The 14,006-nt window shown below is 47.6% G+C and overlaps 1 protein-coding gene across 1 annotated transcript in view; it reads right to left on the bottom strand.

Annotated features, from left to right (window-relative positions):
- arhgef17 (Rho guanine nucleotide exchange factor (GEF) 17) overlaps positions 1-14,006 on the bottom strand; it is a 458,392-nt gene that overhangs the window by 42,556 nt on the left and 401,830 nt on the right. The window contains 3 exon segments of the mRNA XM_080197536.1: positions 6,256-6,469; positions 10,289-10,407; positions 12,638-12,723. Coding sequence (XP_080053662.1) covers positions 6,256-6,469; positions 10,289-10,407; positions 12,638-12,723 — 419 coding nt within the window.

The raw sequence follows: 14,006 nt of genomic DNA, 5'->3' as shown, positions 1-14,006 counted from the left end.
CCCCACCACTCTCCCCCACCCCTCCCCACCACTCTCCCCCACCCTCCCTCCCCACCACTCTCCCCCATCCTCCCTCCCCACCACTCTCCCCCACCCTCCCTCCCCACCACTCTCCCCCACCCCCCTCTCCCCACCACTCTCCCCCACCCCCCTCTCCCCACCACTCTCCCCCACCCCCCTCTCCCCACCACTCTCCCCCAACCCTCCCTCCCCACCACTCTCCCCCACCCCTCCCTCCCCACCACTCTCCCCCACCCCCCTCTCCCCACCACTCTCCCCCAACCCTCCCTCCCCACCACTCTCCCCCACCCCCCTCTCCCCACCACTCTCCCCCACCCCTCCCTCCCCACCACTCTCCCCCACCCCCCTCTCCCCACCACTCTCCCCCACCCCCCTCTCCCCACCACTCTCCCCCACCCCCCTCTCCCCACCACTCTCCCCCACCCCTCCCACCCCACCACTCTCCCCCACCCCCCTCTCCCCACCACTCTCCCCCACCCCTCCCACCCCACCACTCTGCCCCACCCCCCCCCCACCACCCTCCCCATTCGAGATGGAATAAAGAAGCACCAGTTCAAGCTGACAAAACAACTGTTTCTGAAGCAAAAACCGGAAAACAGAAGAGTGTGGATCGCACAAAGAGTCTGATTGATGTCCCAGGAATGGGCCGAAACCTACCCCCGCCCCCCCCCACTCCAATCACTCTCTCCCCACATCAGACTGACTCCCAGAGAAGCATGTCCACCTACCCAGCCAGCAGTCACTGCAAAACCATGATACAATCAGGGTGGCAGAGTGGTCAGCACTGCTGCCTCAGGGACCCCGGTTCAATTCTGGCCTGGGGTGACTGTCCGTGTGGAGTTTGTACGTTCTCCCCACGTCGGCGTGGGTTTCCTCCAGGTGCTCCTGTTTCCTCCCACAATCCAAAGACGTGCAGGTTAGATTGAATGGCGATGCTAAATTGCCCCAGGGTGTCAGGGGGATTAGCAGGATAAATACATGGGGTTACGGGGATCGGGCCTGAGTGAAATTGTGGTTGGTGCAGAATCGATGGGCTGAATGGCCTCCTTCTGCACTGTAGTGATTCTATGATTTCCTCATTACATTTTTTGACGTATCAGTGAGAAATAATACAGGATTGGCAATAATGAGACTCCTGTTTAATGTTATTTATTTTCTGGGATTATAAGGAAAATTAGTCATCAGTCTTTGCCATTTCACTTTTTAAAACCTAATGCGCTGGCAGCTTGATTAGAATAATTCCTCAAGCATTACACAAGAGCAGAATTGTAAGCATCTCAAAAGCTGGAGTCAGTTGAGGACAAGAGTACAAATACAGGCCCATATTTCAGATACTATCTCCTAAATCCCTAATTAAACAGTACAGGTGGATCAGATTACATGCACTGGGATTATGTTTGACATATGATAAGACAATCATGTTCTGGTGAAGTCTGCTGGCAATGAGTCGGATTATCCGAGCAAGCCATTGCTGCATACAACCTGCTGAGTTATTCTCCCTGACACTGTGTGTGAAGGAGTAGTTTGTAATCTGGTGCAAGGCTTGCCAGTGCTGTAGAATATTGTCCATTTGCCCCCCACCTAAAGGAGCAAGGTGCAACATAACTCCGCATATAATTGCATACCCTAATTCCCGGCTTGGCATTTCGATTCCCGGACATTGCCCACTGCCTCGGGGACCTGACCAGCCAGCACAAGTATCCTGTTCTGACAGCTCCAAGTGATAACAAACGGTGTTCTGGATACCTGTGTTTCAGATCTGCTGCTGCTTCCAGTGACTGAACCCAGGGACATTTCCTTCCCTCTAGAGTTAAAACCAAACCTCTAGAGAGGCAGGAAATGAAAACATTTCCAACATTTCTCACTAGGAGTGCTCCATATGTTTTTAAATTTGTTTCTCGGACACGGGCGTCGCAGGCAGGCCAGCATTTATTGCCCATCCCCAGATGCCCTTCAGAAGGTGCCATCTTGAAACACTGCGGTCCATGTGCTGTGAGTTGACCCACAATGCCGTTAGGAAGGGGAATTCCAGGATTTTGACCTGGCGACTATGCAGGAACGCCGATATATTTCCAAGTCAGGATGGTGAGTGGCTTGGAGGGGAGCTAGCAGGTGGTGGTGTTCCCATTTATCTGCTGCCCTTGTCCTTCTAGATGGAAGTGGGCATGGGTTTGGAAGGTGCTACTGGTGGTGGAGGCAGTGGATGTTTGTAGATGTGGCGCCAATAAAGCAGGCTGCTTTGTCCTGGATGGTGTCAAGCTTCTTGAGAGTCAACCATGCTGCTGTGGCTCTAGAGTCACATGTAGGCCAGGCCGGGTAAGGACGGCAGAATTCTTCCCCTAAAAAACATTTGGGTTTTTCCAACAATCAGCGATGGTTTCAAGGTCATGAATGGACTCTTAATTCTACATATTTTTTGTTGAATTCAAATTCCACCATCTGCTGTTGCAGGATTCAAATTTGGTTGCCCAGAACATTAGCTGAGTGTCTGGATTAATAGTCAGGCGATAATACCAATAGGCCATCGCTTTCCCTGGGATCTTTCCAGGGGTTCTTCCACATTCACTGAGCTGGCAGATACAGCCTCAGTTTAGCTTCTCATCTGAAAGACAGCACCTCCAACACTGCAGTGCTCCCGCAGTGGTGTCAGCCTTGATTTTTCTATTCATGCCTTGGAGTGAGATAGCACCGTATAATTCAGGCGTACTTGTGCCACCAACTGAGCCATGACTGACACACAGCTGTGCCGTCTGAGCAATACCATATTGTATAGGGCAGGAACTTGAGCAACAGAAGCAATCATTGACTGTAATTGTGTTGTCCAAGGAGTGTAGCACCAACAACACTCAAGAAGCTTGACACCATCCAGGCAGCCCGCTTGATTGGCATCCCATTCATTCTCTCCACCACTGACACCCAGTGGCAGCAGTGTTTATCATCTACAAGATGCACTGCAGGAACTCATGAAGACTCCTTAGATAGCACCTTCCAAACCCATGACCGCTACCATCTAGAAGGACAAAGGCAGCACACACATGACAGCACCTGGAGAATCCCTTCCAAGTCATTCACCATCTTGAGTTGGAAACATTCCTTCGCTGGATCAAAATCCTGGAACTCCCTCCCTAACAGCACTGTGGGTGTACTTACTCCTTAGGGACTGCAGCAGTTCAAGAAGGCAGCTCGCCACCATCTTCTCAAGGGCCATGGGCAACAAATGCTGGTCTAGCCAGCAACACCCAAATGCTTGAAATTAATGACAAAAAGGAATTGGCCTCCATCCAGAATTGCACACAAAGAAAATGTACTTTTTTTCTCAGATTTTCTCCCGGTATATCTTGTTGCTCTTTCTCAGCAGACCACTGGAATCCAGGCATTTTCTGAAGTTGTGTCTGTTTAGTGATATATGAACACGATTGGCGAAGGGTTTATACACCATGACATGCAACTAATGCAGAATATCAGAAGAGATTATTGTCTCTTTAAAGTCTGAGTTATGGTAACATTTATAATGGGGACATGATGACATGCTGAACATGGCTTAAGCCAGGAGAAGATTATTGACTTGGCATCCAATCATTTTGAAGGCTTTTACATGCCTTGAAGGAAAAAAACGGCAAGGATTAGATAGTGAAAATGGGAATGGCATAGAATGAGAAGGAAAACTGACTCCAAGTGAATCTTGCTGGTTTAGAGACATTGCAGCAGAATTGAATGAATTGAAGCAGAATTGCTTCTTGCACAAATATCTGGCTTCCAATCACAAACAGCTTCTTGTTAAGAGCTTTGCCAGTGACGAGCCAAAACTGCCAATCACACAAGATTGGAAAAGTGACCTGAACGATGTCTCATTTACAAAAAGCAATGTGGCGTCTCTGTGCTGCCCCCTTTTACATTTTTAATACATCTTTTTCAAAACCAGTTTGATCGCTCTTCTGAACTTTAACCATGTGCTGTGGGCAAAGAGATCACCTCAGAGAAACATTCATCCTTTGCCCTCTGTAGCTGCCAGTCAGTGCTCAATTCCAATAGGTGCAAATGTGCAAAGGCATGATTGAACACTCTGTCCATCTCGCCTTAGGATTGTTACACCTGTCTAAAACAGACTTTCAAACATGTTTGGAGAGAAATATAGTGGTGGCACTTCATTAGTGCCAATATATTTGCATGATGTGAAGATGTCGGTGTTGGACTGTGGTGGGCACAGTAAGAAGTCTCACAACACCAGGTTAAAGTCCAACAGGTTTATTTAATATCACAAACTTTCGCATGCATGAGGACGGCCTCAACCAGGATCTTGGGTTCATGTCATACTATGTGTAACCCCCATCATTTGGCCTGGGCTTGCAAAATCCTGCTAACTGTTCTGGTTTGGGACAATTCACACCTCTTTAACCTGTCCTTAATCCTCTTTCCACTCGCAACGTCTGTACCTGTAAAGACTTGATTACCTATAAAGACTCACCTTCCAACCACTATCTTGCAATTGAGTCTCTGTCTATACATGCCTTGTTTGTGAACCCAACTCTCCACTCACCTGATGAAGGAGCAGCACTCCGGAAGTTTATGATACCAAATAAATCTGTTAGACCTTAACCTAGAGTTGTGAGACTTCTTACAATATATTTGTAAGATAGACCAGAAAGTCCCGCTGCTGTGAATGGCTGTAAGATTCCGCCTTAGTTTCTTGGAGGGGGACTTCTGCCCAAAATGTCCCAAGGTTCTTCACAGGAGCATTATAAATTTGACACCAAGGAGACATTAAGGCAAACGATCAAAAGCTTGGTCAAAAAGGCAGGTCTTATAGATTATCTTAAAGAAAGTGAGAGAGAAGTAGAGATGGGGTGAGTTTAGGGAAGGAATTCCGAAGTGTTAGGCCCTTGACCACTGAATGAACACCACCTACGATGGAGCAATTAAAAGCCTGGGTGAATCATAGAATCCCTACAGTGTAGAAGAAGGCCATTTGGCCCATTGAGTTTACATGGATCACAATCCCAAACAAGCCCTATCCACATAACCCCATCCATTTACCATAGCTCGTCCCCCTGACACTAAGGGGCAATTTAGCATGGCGAATCAACCTAACCCGCACATTGTTGGACTGTGGGAGGAAACTGGAGCACCCGAAGGAACCCCATGCAGACATACGGAAAATGTGCAAACTCCACACAGGCAATGATCCAAGCTGGGAATCGAACCCTGGTCCCTGACGGTGTGAGGTAGCAGTGCTAACCACTGTGCTACCATGCTGCCCTTATGATTAGAAGTCTAGAGGTAGGTGAGCGCAGAGAGTTGTTGGGCTGGAGGAGATTACAGAATTAGCAACGGGTGAGATCATGAAAGAATTTGAAAACAAGGATTAGAATTTTAAATAACCAAGACATCTGGAGATCATTGGCGGGATTTTCTGGCTGTGCTCGTCCCAAAACTGGAAAATCCTGCTTGAGTCTAACCATGGTTGCCCCTTGCCCACTACAATTTCCCATGGCGGGTGGAACGGGAAAATTCTCCCCCAAACCACTGTCCTTGCTGCAGCAACAGCAGGCGTGAACGACTGCTAAGATCATGCCCTAAGTGTCATAATGGCTTCAGAGCACTTGGGACTATGAGGCCTCCTCCCTCCCTCACGGACACTAGGACTCACCCCTCTCCCTCATCAGCAGTAGCTACCCCACACCCCACCCCAATACGGAACGCCAGCATTAGGGCATCAAGGGGCCCTCATGATGGTTCCTCCCCCCCACTGCCGACATGCCCCCCGCATCATGCCTTTGACAGGATCTACCCCTGCATGATCCCCATATCACAGCTCCCCTCCCCTACCCCTCTCCATCATAGCCCTCACTCAGGCTCTACACTCATAGCACTGCCCCTGGAAAATTGGTGGTGCCCAACTGCCAATGCCAGAGCATCCAATTAGCACTGCCAGGGTGTCCAGTGGCCATTGCTGTCCAGTGGGCATCCCTGTTGTGTAAGGTGAGCATGTTCAGAGGACATCGCCAGAGTGCCAGGTGGGTCCTGCCACGGTCCTTTGTTGGACGTGATCCGGTTCACACCATTAGAAAGTGCCCGGAACGGTTACAAACCGTTTGGCACCGGGCCTAATTTTTAGGCCCAGACGCAATTCTCCGTGATCGGCACGATCTGCGTCAGGAATGGCGAGGCTGGAGAATCGCCACCAAGGTCTTTTAGCCAATACACACTATTGTGAACACTGCTTGTACATTGTACCTAATTTCTTCTTGGTCTCCTCGAATGCCTGTTCAAAGCCAGCTCGTGCCTCAATGCTACTGAATTCAAAAATGAACGTTTCCGTTCCGTCTGCTGTTGTGGCCGTCAGTTCAACTTTCGTGAGCGGAAACATGGTGCTGACTGCGAGTGACTGCTTCTCCGACAGCTCTCGATTCACAGAGGCCATCAGGTCCTTAATTACATCATCCAGACTCTGGCAAGAGAAAAGGAGAATACAGGTTCTGTTTATTAGCAAAAGGGCACCAAGCAACAAAATGTGGCTCAACACATGCCCACTCCAATGCAGTCAGGGGTAGACGACATACATCCTTTTACAATGTTTTTATTCTTTCACAGGATTTGGCCGGTTTATTGCCCATTCTTAATTGTTTTTGAGAAGGTGGTGGTGAGCTCTTTCTTGAACCACTACTGTGTATGTGTTATAGATAAACCCACAGTGCTGTCAGCATGCCAGGGTTTTGACTGAGAAACAATGAAGGAACAGCAATGTAGATCCAAGTCAGGGTGGTGTGTGGCCTGAGGAGAAATTGAAGAAGGTGGTGTTCTAGTTCATCTGCAACCCTTGTCTTACTTGATGAAAGATCCCTACAGTGCAGAGGAGGCCATTCAGCCCATCAATATTGCACCGACTCTTTGATTTGATTTATTATCACATGTATTAGTTTATAGTGCACTATACTCTGACAGAGTATCTTACCCAGGCCCTCTCCTCCTGTCCTACCCCTTTCACCCCACACATTTTCCCATGGCTAATCCCTCTAATCTTCATATCTTGAAGCATTAGGAGGCAATTTAGCACGGCCAATCCACCTAACCTGCATATCTTTGGACTGTGGGAGGAAATCGGAGCATCCGGAGGGTGAGTCCATTGGTACGTGTTCTCAGACTCTTGTATCTTTTTCCCGATGGAAGAAGGTGGAAGAGGATGTGTTCAGGATGCGTGGGGTCCTTAAATATGCTGTCTGCTTTTCTGAGGACCCCACACACCCCAGACATACGCTTTTCCACCTTCTTCTGTTGGGAAAAGTATACAAAAATCTGAGGACACTGATTCAAGAGCAGCTTCTTCCCTGCTACCATCAGACTTCTGAATGGATCTAATTCACACTAAGTTGATCTTTCCCTACACTCTAGCCATGACTGTAACATTACATTCTGCACTCTCTCTTTTCCTTCTCTATGTATGGCATGCTTTCTCTGCATAGCGAAAGAAACAGTATTTTTCACTGTATACCAATACACGTGACAATAATAAATCAAATCAAAGGCCTCTGAGCTGCTGCGATCTACACTGCCTTCGAATACCAGTCGAGTGTCATGGAAATTGCAGGGATTGTGAAATACCCTGTCTCTGCAAAGGGCTTAGTAACATCAGGACAGCCGCGAGCAGGCTCACTTTTCATTCATGCCCTTTAAAATTGCTGGCAGTGGGAATCACCATTATATAGTCCCTTTAACATCACAACATTGTGGCTGGGCAGGCAACGGTGATGGTAACAGTAACAATGAGAATGAAGCATGCTGGGAATTTTAGCCAAGTTATGTTAAACTAGAGAAGGCTGCAGCAAGTCGTGACCTATCCTGGGAGATGTGACCTGACACTTCCTGTGTTGACCAAATAAGGATGGCTGTTTGAACAAGTACTAGATATCCCGAAGCCATTGTTTCCATATATGACGAGGCTACGTAACTTACATACAGCTTGGTATAACTATTTGGGAGTAGTTTGCGATTAATTCCATTGGCTACATTGTGATCATTTTCCAGTGGGATCATTGGCTGAGTGCCAGGGAACTTTCTGGAAGAATGTGTACTGTTTAGGATTAAAGAAGCATTTTCAGTCTTTTGCTCTCAGCGGAAATTCGGGACCCGCGTATGCAACATGTGTCCTGAGAAGAACAACGGGACCATGAGGAAGATTCATACCCAAGGCAAACCTGGCTAGTTCACGCAAGCAGGAAGTATTTGTTCTTAGTCAGAACTTAAATGAGTTCTATAAATTGAGTAAATTAAGATAAGTGTTGCAACTAATATAGATTTATGTTGAGTGTTGATACCTAAAGTATGAAATAAAGAGGAAGGTTTTGTTTAAGGGAAATCTGAATCGACGTTCTGTTGTTTAGTTGGTCACACCAGGGGAAAATACCTGGGAAGAGGTTTAAATATTCCAGCCGGATAACAAAATGTTCCAATGTGCTTCACAGGAGTATTGGAGATATTGACTGGGATTTTACTGGTTTGCTCCGCCTGTCAATGGGCAGAGTGAGCCGGTAAATTTGTGCGAGAGCCAAAGAATCAGGATCGTGCCCGACTTCTCACCTCTCGCGATCTTACAAGGGCCAGATTTCTGGTGAGGACAGCCTCTCACCAGAAGTGGGCTGGAGGCTGAAGAAGTTGTTTAAATGTATTCTAATGTTAATTTAATTAGTGAGCTCAGCACTCAATTGCCTGGGCTCACTTGGCTTTATGGCCTCGCCAGGAGGGGTTCTCCCTGGCCAGAAAAGCACCGGCTCCCCGTGACCGGGGAGCAGTCATGTTGGTCTTGTGGGCAGAACTTGGGACCATTGGGACCCCTGCAGAGGCCGAGGACAAGAGGGGAGGGGTCTTGGGCAGTGCCAGCCTAGCACCTTGGCACTGTCAGCCTGGCACCTCAGTAATGCCCCGGGCACCTTGGCACTGCCCACCGGGCATTATTTCAAGCATTGTGTGCACAAGATTGGGTGTAAAAACCCGCCCAAAAACGGATCTGCAACATTCCCATTTTCACGCTAGCTGGACACTTAGAATCATTCTCTCAAATTTCGCCCATGAGGTCAGATGACCAGAAGTTTACTCAAAGACTTTGGTTTTAAGGAAGTCTTAAAGGAAGGGACTGAGGTAAAGAGATGGAAGGGTGCAGGGAGGACATTCTAGAGCTTGAGGTTCAGGTAACTGAAGGCCACAGCCACTAATAATGGAACAATGAAAATTGGCAACGCTCAAGAAGCCAGAATTAGAGGAGCACTGATATATTGGAGGGTTGGACAGTCAGTGGAGATGGCACAGATAGGGAAAGACGGGCCCATGAAGGGATTTGAAGGCAAGGATAAGAACTTCAGAGTCAAGATGATGCTTTATGGTTCATTAATGTGAGTCAGCAAGCTCAGTGTGCTTCTTTGCTGTTTGGGAGTTTCTCAGTGAGGCAGCAGTTATGGATGCTGAGGCTAGTTCCGGTCTCTCAGCATTTTCTCTCCCTCGTAAATTCGGCTGTCTGTCAAATTCCCCATTCCTGTTGGCAGTGGTGGTGGGTTGTGCGCGACTGGAGAATTCCGGCTGTTGCACATTCCAGCTATTCCCGGCAGTTCAGTTCTTTTCAAAGCTCCACCAATTTCAGGTAAGGCTGGTGGTTTGTGATTACAGGAGGCAGCTGGAAAGTGAGGAGTTCAGGCAGCTGTTTGCACTGTTAACAACAAGTCAGTTGCTACAACTCATTGTGGTTTTATAATGGGGCGGCACGGTGACACGATGGTTAGCACTGCTGCTTCACAGCGCCAGGGACCCGGATTCAATTCCCAGCTTGAGTCACTGTCTGTGTGGAGTTTGCACGTTCTCCCTGTATCTGCGTGGGTTTCCCCCGGTTTCCTCCCACAGTCTGAAAGATGTGCTGGTTAGGTGCATTGACCATGCTAAATTCTCCCTCGGTGTACCCGAACAGGCACCAGAGTGGGGCGACTAGGGAATTTTCACAGTAACTTCACTGCAGTGTTAACGTAAGCCTACTTGTGACACTAATAAACTTTAATGGGGACCATATATCTTGAATACACACAATAAAAGAAACACCCGACCTTATAATGTCCTCAGTGAAAGTGGAATGTCTTTCTGATTGTGATGGTAGCATTGGTGGGCAGATTTATGAATGGTTGAATGATATTGTGCCATGCCTGTTAAGAGAATGGAATCTGTAAATTCTGGTTTATATATTCATTTTACACCATCTCCAAACTATTTAGAACGTCATCAGTGCCCATACCTGATGTGAAATACTGAGTGTTTCGGCCAGTGTGCTAATCTGGCTGAGGATGCTGAAATCTTCCTCCAATCGATTGAGGGTTTTCTGGATGTTTTCCCGGTTAGTGGATTGGGAGGTCCCTGCAATATACAGAGCAAGTTCAAACCAGAATCAGAATATTTATGTGCCATTTTTAACACAGTAAAATACCACTCCCCCCCCTCAACCCCAAAAGCTTCTTCAGAGGACCATTATCGGACAAACACTGACACCAAGCTGAAGAAAGAGCCACTGGCGACAGGTGAGTAGGAGCTGGAGGAGCATTTTACAGGAGGAGATCGAGAGAGAGGTGCGGAGGCAACTCCATGGCTTAGCACCTGGATGACGGATTGGTGAAGGAACCAGGGGATTCACAAGACATTGAAGGAATGATGAGTTTTCCAAGGATTGTAAGACTGGAGGGAGAGATGGTTAGAATCTAATCACTGCGTTGTAATTACATTAGTCAGAAAGGGGCTTCTGATGGAAGCATCCCCTCACACTTCCTGCCCCAGATCTAACTTTGACTCTTTCCAACCTTGTCGCATGGAGGTTCAATGTTCTCGCCAGCCTGAAAATTGAGGCTGGGAGAGAAATGGCCCTGAAGTGGCCAATTAAGAGTCTCAATTGGAGTGTGCGGTGGGTCCCACCCAAGGCCTTGCTCACCGCAGTGTAGAATTGCTGTGTGTTGTGGGCAGGGGGAGGAGGGTGGGCAGCGTAACATTCAGGCCCAAGAAATTAAATTCCTGATTTTAGGAAGGGTGCTTGCCTGATGGATCTATTTCTAGTGGGTGGAGGGAGGACAGGAATGAATAGATCGTTCAAAGAAGAGGAGATAGGGATAGTGATGGGGGGAGGTGATGGAAAAGTGAGGAAGTGAGGAACTCAAGAGTAAAGTAATAAAAATGAAAGAGTGACATGCAATCAAATAGCGTCTTTTCTTCTTACCTCAGGATCCCACATATCACTTCACAAATAATAAAGGACTTTTGCAGTGTAGGCAGTATTATATTGTGACAGGAAACAGCTACAGTGACAGGAGGGTGACACAGTGGTTAGCACTGCTGCCTCATAGCGCCAGGGACCCAAGTTCAGTTTCGACCTTGAGTCACTGTCTGTGTGGAGTTTGCACCGTCTCCCTGTGTCGGCGAGGGTTTCCTCCGGGTGCTCTGATTTCCTCCCACAGTCCAAAGGTGTGTGGGTTAGATTGATTGGCCATCTTAGTGTCAGGGGGCTAGCTAGGGTAAATGCACGGGGTTATGGGGATAGGATCCGGGTAGTTTTGTGGTCGGTGCAGATTTGGTGGGCCAAGAGGCCTCCTTCTGCACTGTAAGGATTTTATGATCTATGAGTGACATTGGTTGAAGATTAAATTCTGGCCACGACACTGGGGAGAACACCCATGGTCTTCTTCGCAAAGTGCTGTGGAGATCCTTCTCCTTGATGGGACCTCGGTCTAACATTTCAGCTGAAAGGTGGCAGCTCGACCATCAGTGCAGGGCTGTGGTATGAATGGGGGAGAAGCATGAGTGACTGCGGGAGGAGGCGAGAAGGGAAATGCTGAGGGCCTTATTTACCTTGCACTCTCCATGCCAAATGGAGCCTGCAAAGCTGGGTGAACTGCTGTCCCTTCTGTGTCATCCACCACCTAGCATCCGCAAGGAAGGAAAAGAAGGAAAAAGACAGAGAGAGAGAGAGAAAGATGCAGAAAAGGAGTGAGAGAAACAGAAAGTATAGTTAGGCAGAGAAAAGAGGAAACAGTCCAGAAAAGGAAAGAGACGGAGGCAGCGATGCATCAACAGCAGAATCAACAACCTGAGGGATCATACTGTTTAACTATGATGTACAAGGCTTTACTGAAATCTTTTGATTCATTGGGTATCAGAATTCTCCTGATTAGTTTAGATTTGAATGTTGGATTTGCTAAACAACCGCTTGGTGTTATCTGCTGCGTGGAAGCCCAATGTTACAATCAGACTGGAAGCTCAAAGACACTGCTGAATCCTTTGGAAATCTCAGAAGTCACTTGGTGAACCCTTTGTCCTGTCGATTTGTGCCCCTCTGAACAACAGAATTAGAAAGAACTCTTTAGTATCAAAAATAAAATCTGGCCTGAATGTCCACTCTTTCTCCCTACGCTCGTTCTCATGTCTCCCTTGTCCATCTTCAGGCTACTTATCACAAGCACACTTTGCCTGAAGCCACTCTCAGGGATTGAGAACATATTAAGACGGCTTTTTAAGCAGGCAAGCTGAGACTCATGTTTTTAAGTAAGTATTACATCTAAGCAGGATATATCACTGGCAACTAATACTGCAACGTATCATAGACCTTTTACGATATCCAAATCTTCCAGAGGAAGTTTCCAGAGGAACTTGTACTTGCTTGTAGTGTCAATCACACTCCCAGCTGTGTATCTGTGAGAATGGAAACAGTTATTTTGAGGTTGAACCTAACAATATGGACACAGTCCAGTCTAAAGTGACAGTACAGCTTCTAGAATGAATAAGGGTTGATTTCCAAAGTATAAATGGCTGCTTGGGGAACCGGTCCACCAGCTGTGTCTTTCAGAGGTCATGGCCACTGTAAAATCAGTCCAAAATACTCACGGCAAGGCGACCAGAGTTTGGGTGACAGATTTTCTTCGGCCTTGCCCACTTCCAGCGGGCACAAGAAAATTACAGGCAGCCTCTTCGCAAAGTGCTGTGGAGGTCCTTCTCCTTGATGGGACCTCAGTCTAACAGTTCAGCTGAAAGGTGGCAGCTCGACCATCAGTGCAGGGCTGTGGTATGAATGGGGGAGAAGCCCACTTCCAGCGGGCACAAGAAAATTACAGGCAGCCTCTTTGTCTTTTTTCTGGAAAATTCCAGGTGAGGTATCTCATCCCTATCGAGGGCTCGGATGATTCTGGGGGGAATTTTCCCATCTTGCCCGCCATGGGAATCATGGGAAGCAGGGGAGGGGGTGGGGCGGATCATGCAAAAGTCTGTTGACCTCGAGAGGGATTTTCCGCTTACAGGGCGAGTGCATCCGGAAAATCCCACCCTTTGTTCCCAGTGCATTTGGAGTCAGGTGCCCGGGTACTGCCTTTACAATAAACAAGGGACTGGACAAATTCACAGGGGTTCCAGTCATCCTACAAGGACACGTTTCTCAATTGCTGTGCTGCAAATGCTTGCACAAAATGTCAGAGGTGTGATATATATGCTGACATTTATATTATTGCAATTAAGAAATTAAATACCAGAGTGCAATAAAAAATCTGGGACTTGGGCAGGACTTTACGACCTTGCTCGAGCGAGGTGTGGAGTTTGCATGTTCACCCTATGTTGCCCCATGGGTTTCCTCCGGGTGCTCCGGTTTCCCCCCACACTCCAAAGATGTGTAGGTTAGGTGGACGGGCCATGCTAAATTGTCCCTTAGTGTCCAAAAGTGTACAGGTTAAATGGATTAGCCATGGTTAATGTGCACAGTTGGGAAGGTTAGGGTGGTGGGAAAGGCCTGGATTGGCTGCTTTTTCACGGTCAGTGCAAATTTGACTGGCCAAATGGATTTTTTCTGCCCTGTAGGGACTCTATGGTTTATGTAATCAAAAATAAAATCTATGGTAATGAACAGAGAGTGGCGAGAATGTGGATAAAAGCAAAATACTGCAGATGCTTGAATCTGAAACAAAAACAGAAACTGCTGGAAAATCTCA

This window comes from Carcharhinus amblyrhynchos, chromosome 10 (assembly GCF_965287045.1).
Source record: "Carcharhinus amblyrhynchos chromosome 10, sCarAmb.v2.hapA, whole genome shotgun sequence".
Classification (NCBI taxonomy): Eukaryota; Metazoa; Chordata; class Chondrichthyes; order Carcharhiniformes; family Carcharhinidae; genus Carcharhinus; species Carcharhinus amblyrhynchos.
Note: the sequence above shows the minus strand (reverse complement) of the source record. Positions and strands in the feature narration are given on the sequence as shown.